Genomic DNA, 7,852 nt, shown 5'->3' with positions numbered 1-7,852 from the left:
TACCTTTGAACATCAGTGCATCGCAGACAAAATTATGTAACTCCCCGACAACAAAAAAGAAGTAAAATGGTGAGAAACCCTGTGCTGGTTCTGACGGGAATGTACTGACGGTGGTTGATTTCACATCCAGCACTCGAGGACGTTCCCTGAGTCATCATCGGCCATGACAAGTGCTGAAAACATGCTTTTTAATCCAGCCAGAGATGTCACGAAAAAGTTATGTTTAACTTAAGGTTATGATTCAGGTTTTCTCTAAATTAAACAAAAAGGCTGAATGTAAATTAAGTTATTTAGGACAATCACGCTGTTGAACTGCCCGACTGCTTTGACAATAGAGCGACTTCTTACTTTTAAGGCCTCAGTTGTAAACAATGTTTTACATTGTGCCTGGACTGGTTTTACTACCGAGCGTTCTTTTGAAAATCACTGCAATGACCAGAAGAATTAAAGCACCACAGTGCGATTATTCTGGATCGAACATGCACCCAAAAATCTGTCAACTGTAACAAAACATTTTAAAAGATTGCACATGGGCATCGAACATTGATGCTTTTATGGCACCGACCGCATTGCATAGATTCTATCAAGTACCAGAAATACCAAAATTTCAATACCTAAGGAGTTAATCTCATCAGCGTCAGTGAAACTGAGTTAATAATTCAGTTTATTTTTTTAAAACATTTGAGGTTATTACAATTTCTTGTGTGTGCTGTTAATCAAATTAAGAAAACATGTATTTGCAGTTTTTTTTTCCTGTTTAAACACTGTAAATTTAAAAGTTGACTTTACTTTCAAAAAGTCAGGAAACAGACTACCTCAGAATTACCAAGTAAAGCAGACTATTAAGTTTAAATTGTAACAACTTCAAATTATTAGTTGACCTTCTTGGTAATGTTGAGGTAATCGGTTTCCTTGATTTTTTAAACTAAAGTCACTTTGTCAGATTTTACAGTGCATAATGTCTTAAGATAATAAATTAAAATGTATTACGTGCACCTAAATAATGTGCTGCTGCGCCTGAATGAAATAAATCTGGGGCACGAGTGTAAACTGCGTGAAACGTTAGTCTGCAGCCCTGTCGAGTGTCATCTGATGTTTCATAGCGCTGTAATGACTTGTTGATTAATCGATTTGTTGATTAAAAACTATTTTAATTTTAGTCGTTTTTCAAGCACAAATGTCAAAGAGATTTTCTTTGTTATTTAAGACAGTAAATGAAGAGTCTTTGGGTTTTGGACTGTTTGTTGGACAAAAGAAGCGATCTGAAGACGTCACTTTGAGCATTTTTCACAATCTTTTTGATATTTTACAGACCTAACGAGTCTATTGAATCCAGAAAATGACTGGCGGATTTACAGCAATGAAAACAATGATTAGTTGCAGCCTTTACATCGTTTATTGTCCATGAAGGTGTAACATAGTGCTGGTGTCCCAGGAGTCAAACAGTGGCTGGTAAAATGATAAAAAGTGGCACCAATCGTTTTTGTTTCTGCGCTGGCTAGATTTTTTTGAGCAGATTTATTTTCCTTAAACTGCAGATAATTACTGTGTCTCTTTTAAAGGAATAGTTTTTTTTTTTTAGAAATGATATGCTTTCTTGCTGAGAGTTAGATAAGATCAATATCACTCACTTAGCTTAGCTTAGCATAAAGACTGGAAACAGGGAGAAGCAGCTAGCCTGTCTGTGTCTCAAGGTAACAAAATCAGTCTACCATCACCTTTAAACCTTAAATTATTACTTTATATCCAGTTTTTTTAATGCGTTCGGAAACGAAAGTGACAAAACAACAGGTGTGTTGCCTTTGACCAAACACATAGCTCGCTGTTTCAACCTGTTTCCAGTCTTTATGTGAGGCTAAGCTAACGGCTGCTGGCTGTAGCTTCATATTTCAATGAAAAGAGTGAGTCTGGCACACATTCTTTCCACTTCTGCACTGATTTATTAGAAAAGGTCAATGTTTTGGTCACAAAGACCTTTTGTAGACTTGTGTCTGTCTTGAGAAATATGTCTTTTTGACCTCTTCCTTTCATTGGAGTTGATTTTTTTGGGGGGGGGATTTGATTCCCGGCTCCGTAAGAAAGCAAGCGGTGTGCGTGCTGCATATTTATCACAGACTACAAATAGAGTGGTTTCAATCTTGTCATCTAACTAATTTGGCCAAATCTTCTTGCCTTTGCCGTCGTCGTGGTGTTGAAGTGGTCAGAGAGGTTTTGTGAAGACAGGAACACACAGGAAATAATAAGAGAACAAAAGTCTGAGGTATTAAACATGACCTTGTGGGGTGCATGGTGAGGGAATGCATTAAGTGTTTTTAGTCTTCATCTTGTCAAACATATTAAGCAAGTTTTCCTTATTTCATGTGCAGCTTTGCCACCACACGGCCCGTAATACTGCTCGAGTCTTGCTGAGCGATGTGGTCGAAGCGTGCCAGCTCTACTACCTACAGCCGCAGGACTCGACCACCATGTCCTCGTACTGTTTGTACACCACATTGTTTCCTGAGTCGATGTACAGGATGCTGATGGGGCTGAGTTTGGACGGGGCGCAGCAGCTGGGCGGCATGTTGCTGGGGTTCATCGAATTCATCAGAGTCTGGATGATGGCGTGGTTGGTGGGCTCCAGGTGGGAGCGCAGGGGGAAGTCACACACCCCCTCGCAGTGGTACGCTTCGTAATCCAGCGGGGCGATGATCCAGTCGTCCCAGCCCAGATCCCTGAAGTTGACGTGCAGCGGCTTCTTGCTGCACCTGGACTTGGACTTCTTGCCGTGTCTCTTCCCGTGGCGAGTCTTGGACGCCGCCGTCCTCCTTCTCCTGCTGGCTTTGGTGCCAGGGCCCCTCTCTCTCGCCTTCCTCTCCAGCCCCAGCAGCGCCCTCCCCTCTCTCCTCTCACTGAAGAGCGTCTGCCTCTTCTTCGACCTGGTGAACACCACTAAGATGGCCTTCTTCTGCTGAGGCCTGCCGTGCCGGTGCAGGCCCAGCAGGTGCAGGTCCAGCTCCCTCTCTGGGTTGTCCAGCATGGCCCTGAGCTCCAGGCAGAAGTGCTTCCCCTGGTGGTGCTGCTGCTGCTGCTCTTTGAATATTTCCCACACGTCCAACACCTCCCACTTCGGCCTCTGGGAATCCTGCAGGTCCAGTGTCCTGGAGTCGAGCAGCTGCCGGTCGTGGCACGAGAGGAGCTGGACGTCGACGGGCTCTGTTTCCGATATCCTGAAATTCCCAGACACTTTGGTGTAAATCCTGAGCTCGGCTCCCAGCACCTCCGCTTTCTGGGAGAGGGTTGAGACGTCGAACAGATACTGCTGTCTCCTCAGAGGGGAGAGTGGGAGGTCATCTGTGGAAAGCATTAAAACAGGAGGGTCAGACCTGCATTCTCACGGAGATGATGTGGAAGCTGACAGGAAGAATCCCACTACTGTCTGCACTGAGTTAATCTGGGAGACAACCTGCACACACACACACACACACACACACACACACACACCCTTACAAATGCACAATACAATAAAGCTGTACAATTAAGCTCCACATACCTTGTCCAACATCCACAAAACTTGCAATAGTGTTTGCAGCTTTTGACGAGCGAAAGAAGCTGGCGTTGAGTCCCAGCCTCTCCGCCGTGGAGAAGGTCTTGTAGATGGACAGCATGTAGTCATGAGGCTCGACCGACTCTTTATTCGCCGCTTTGCTGTTTCTGTCGATGGATGGCGGCGCGTAAAACCCCTTGAAATACTTCGAGGCTTCTTGCCCGTCAAAGATCCTCGTCACCTTGCTGCTCTTCGGCGCAGCCGGAGGGAAAATAGCAAGAGTGCGAGAAGAGGGGATTTCCAGGAGAAACACCAGAGCCCCGCAGAGGAGAGCGAAGTGATAGCAATCCATCCTCTGGTCTCTGAGCTGCCGGTGCTGGTGGAGGGACCACGGGGCGAAGCCGGAGCTGAACTCTGCATCCACTCTGCAGCAAGTGGCAGCTCCGCAAAGTGCGCACAGCTCCGGGAGGACAGGCGGCGCAAAGTTAAAGAAGGGGGCCGAGAACACGCCCACATTGTGCTGTTAACGCCGGGGCTAAACGGAGGGCGCAAATTAAGGCTGTAAAACTAATTGTTCCTCTGTCGGCCTCCCTCTCCTCCTCCCTCCTCTCCTCTCCTCTCCTCTGGGAGGGCAGATGTGCGCCGCAAACACGCTCGTCAACATCTGGTGCACGTGCACAAACTCACCTAACACAAAAAACCTGCTCGTGCACAAACAAAATGACTCTTATTTTGAGTTTTCCGCCTCAGTTTGAGAAGTTTCTCCGGACTTTAAATGTCACCGCAGCTGCTCCTCTGTGCAGCACTTCAGGATTTATCACGGAGTCTCCCGCCCTCTAGTGAGGAGACAACATATCACACTGCTGCAAGAAGAGGAGACACATATTCAGCCAATCAGCTTCCTTCAGCACCATGGACAGAGTCCTCACTCAGCATTAGACTATTGTTACATCTTGTCCTCCATTTTATACACACAACAATGATGCACACAATGCTGAGAACCGAATTTTGTTATTTTATTTGAATTGTATTTAATAGTGACGCTGCAGTTTGACATAGCTCCAATACAATGTAGCTGATGTGCTGCACAAATGTAAGTCATAAAACATACAGCTTTCAATGGTCAGTATCATATTATAACAATTAAATAAAATACAGGTCACAGGTCACATACAAAGCGTGGAACGTAGGGATGATGATATTTTTCACCATCTTCCAAGGTAATGCTCCAATTACAAAAAAGTTGTAACAGTTTAAACAAAGTCAATGTAAACAGTAAAGGTGACAAGGATTCATTGTTTTAAGTAATGGCACTAAATGTACACAGTTTATATCATGTAAATGAAATGCACAACCATTCACATTATGTACAACAGAACAAGCATTCAAAGACTGTTCACATAAAACCCAAAACTCCCTAAATGTTCTGGATCCATCAATCTTTCAACCATTTTAGATTTTAATATAATTACTGTACTATTTCATTTGATGGTCCTGTATAATGTTCCTGAGAGCACTGTAAATATCTCATGTCTCAGTCTACTCATGTTGATCACATGCTAACTTCCACCCGTAAATTGACAAGAGCAGCACATACTCTCAGAATCTTGTCTATTCTAGGAGCCATGTAACTCGGAACAACCTGTGATAGTATTTTGTAAACTTTTAAACGTCCGATTGCTCTTTCGACATGAACTCTTACATGTGCAATCTGTCTTGTGCATGTCACCTGTTCCTTGGTTAGCTGTCCACGTTTTCTTGTAAAAGAGGGCACTACCAATTTAACCTCTCTCTCAAACAGCAAATCATTTACGGTAAAGCCTCCGTCTGCCATGACCTCATCTCCAGGCATTAAGTAGTCCAATATTCCTGAGTCCATGGTGATGAATTTGTCACTGCATCGCCCTCCGTATGCTGCAGAAACAAACATGACTAGTCCACACGGGGCAACAGCTACTAGGTATTTCACTTTGTTATGTGAATAATAGTGGCTGTATGATTCCCCTCTTGAATCAAGGTTTTTGGGTTTTTGTAAAAGACTCTCACTGCAGTCTACAATACATGTGGTATTAGGAAAGTTACTCTTAAATGCTGCAGGCATGGTTGCCTGAATAGTTTCTCTTGGGAGCCATGGAACTAGAGGTCGCAAAACTTCCTCCAGCTTGTCAATCCAATATGAGATTATCTTGCTCGCCATGCTTTGTGATATATGGAACTGTCTGCTCAGATCACCTATTACATGGTTGGTCTTTAATTTCACAAGTGTCATGAGAACTTGATCTTGCAGAGACATTGTAAATGAATTACTAGCATATCCTTCCAGTGTTGACACAAGGGCGTTAAATGTTTCTAGGGTTACACCAGTGTAGAGCAAAGCATCCGTGTCGTTTTGAAGCATGAAATCACGCCGAGTCGTCTTATCCAGCACATCTTTTCCGCTGGCTGTCTGGCAATAATTATGATCCTGTTGTGTAGGGTCCTGCCACTGTGTATGGACTGAGCGCAACTGTTGGTAAGAGGGATGTGCAGAGCTTGAGATGCTGGTCTGGTCTGAGACAGGCAAAGTGAAGTCCACCGAGCAGTCTGACAAACACAAAAGTATGGCCAATGTTACACACCAGGAGATTAAACACTGTAGACAAGAACAGATACTGTACATCTGAATCACTTGCATGTATGTAAATAGGTATAGAAAATGAACAGATAACTCAGTGTATGCCTCGGTAGACAGCATGTGTTGTGACTGCAAATACAAGCTGAAGTTTGTGCCCCTTGTATAAATGGTTATTCACTTTGAGACATGTATTGATTATAAGACTACCTACATCCATGATTACATTCTGTCTCAGACTACGTGGCATTCCCATTTTACAATGACAGTATACAATATTATATGCAATATAACATAACAACAGACTTGCAATTTTAGGTGTAATATGAGTGACGCTGAGATCGAAAAGTGGCCTTCTGAACGACTGTTGGACGGACACACACACACACACACACACACACACACACACACACACACACACACACACAGATTGACAATAGTTAGAAAATATCTCACTGCCACAATGGTTAATGTCCGGCGAAGTAGATGTTATATAAATTATTATTGTGTTCTCCTAATAAAGGAAACCTGTCAGTAAGTATTGTTTAGGAGGTTGGCTCACAGTTTCTGCTATCGATTAGTCAGACTGGCTACGGTGGCTGGGCTAACAGTAGCCATGGGGCTAACAGTAGCCATGTTAGCTAAGGCTAGCTCTTTCATTAGCTTTAAGTAGTTTATAGGCACAAATTTTGCTATCATATCGCAAGAATCCCACGTGTAATTACTGTCTATATGCCTACATCCCACCAACATAACATCCAAAATAAATACATAGCCTACGTTCCTTTATTTACGGCAATGTGTTAAGCTAGCATTGTCAAAAAAAGACTACAAAAATGTATACATTTACACTTTTCGATCTCGGCGCTACTGGATAATATTCACCTTGCTCGTAGGCTACTAATCAATGCAACAGTAACGAATGTAAAAACAAGAAATAACAAATACGAGGCAAAATAACACGATATAAATATGAGTACTGTAGCCAAACAGCTAACGTTAATGCTAATCAGCACATATGCTACCAGCTGGAAAACAGGAAATAACTGCAGTTACAGTTAAACTTACGAGCTCCATCTTTAACGTCTTTGTTAACGTTAACGCTGCTGCTGCTGCTGGAAGTATCCGTCTGAGTCACAGTCACACGGACTCGCTTTTGCCTCTTCTTTGGAGGAGGTCGGTCGTAGCCCAGATAGAGCTCCGGATCAGGGTGCAGTTCCGTGGGCTTCTTGTCGACGAAGTGGAAGGAGCAAGCGTACACTCTCTTCGGAGGGTATGTTAGTCTCAAAGCCGCGAGCCACGCTACTCTCCGCTCCTCCTTCCTCGGCATGCCGTGCAGGGCGTAGGGCGCAGGGCACGGACATGTTCGTCGAAGTTGTTGATGCTCTATACAAGACGTTTCTAAAAAATCCTTCAGTTTCTTTGAATTGTTGTAGCAGCCAACAACGCTACAGGTTGTACCGGAGCTCATTTTAAAAACAATATAGCATCTATGACATAACGCTTGTTGTTTTGTTGTTCTTGCTTGGAGGCAGCGGCGGTCAGTAATGCAGTTGCACGGCACCCGGAAACAGAAAACCGCCGGCGGAACGGAAGTAGTTGTCTGTTTTTTTCTTCTTCAATGAACTTTATTGAAAAAGGTTGTACATACAAACAAGAACATAGAACAGCAGACAGCTGCTCGAATATATATGTAACATCAAAAATAGATAAAT

At 43.5% G+C, this 7,852-nt stretch overlaps 2 protein-coding genes across 2 annotated transcripts; both read right to left on the bottom strand.

Annotated features, from left to right (window-relative positions):
- Nucleotides 1-348: 348 nt before the first annotated feature.
- On the bottom strand, nt 349-3,985 carry gdf6b (growth differentiation factor 6b). Its single transcript, XM_084379643.1, has 2 exons — nt 3,533-3,985; nt 349-3,333 (listed from the first exon to the last, which is right to left on the bottom strand). The coding sequence occupies exons 1-2, from the start codon at nt 3,876-3,878 to the stop codon at nt 2,438-2,440; spliced, it is 1,242 nt and encodes a 413-aa protein (XP_084235769.1). The 5' UTR covers nt 3,879-3,985; the 3' UTR covers nt 349-2,437.
- A 562-nt stretch (nt 3,986-4,547) lies between these two features.
- On the bottom strand, nt 4,548-7,690 carry LOC311272614 (uncharacterized protein). The gene is made up of 2 exons (XM_084379146.1): nt 7,206-7,690; nt 4,548-6,109 (listed from the first exon to the last, which is right to left on the bottom strand). Exons 1-2 carry the CDS (start codon nt 7,606-7,608, stop codon nt 5,079-5,081), a joined length of 1,434 nt encoding a protein of 477 aa, XP_084235272.1. The 5' UTR covers nt 7,609-7,690; the 3' UTR covers nt 4,548-5,078.
- Nucleotides 7,691-7,852: the final 162 nt, after the last annotated feature.

This window comes from Pagrus pagrus (assembly GCF_965226575.1).
Source record: "Pagrus pagrus genome assembly, chromosome: 17".
NCBI lineage: Eukaryota > Metazoa > Chordata > Actinopteri > Spariformes > Sparidae > Pagrus > Pagrus pagrus.
This window is presented reverse-complemented; position numbering and strand designations above follow the sequence as displayed.

What these genes read in the sequence shown, in the direction of transcription:
- LOC311272614 (XM_084379146.1), bottom strand. Translation starts at nt 7,608, where the DNA reads ATGAGCTCCGGTACAACCTGTAGCGTTGTTGGCTGCTACAACAATTCA. An exon ending in AGACGTTAAAGATGGAGCTC is followed by an intron (nt 6,110 to 7,205) that starts GTAAGTTTAACT and finishes TGTGTTTGTCAG; the next exon opens with ACTGCTCGGTGGACTTCACT.
- gdf6b (XM_084379643.1), bottom strand. Translation starts at nt 3,878, where the DNA reads ATGGATTGCTATCACTTCGCTCTCCTCTGCGGGGCTCTGGTGTTTCTC. An exon ending in TTTTGTGGATGTTGGACAAG is followed by an intron (nt 3,334 to 3,532) that starts GTATGTGGAGCT and finishes TGCTTTCCACAG; the next exon opens with ATGACCTCCCACTCTCCCCT.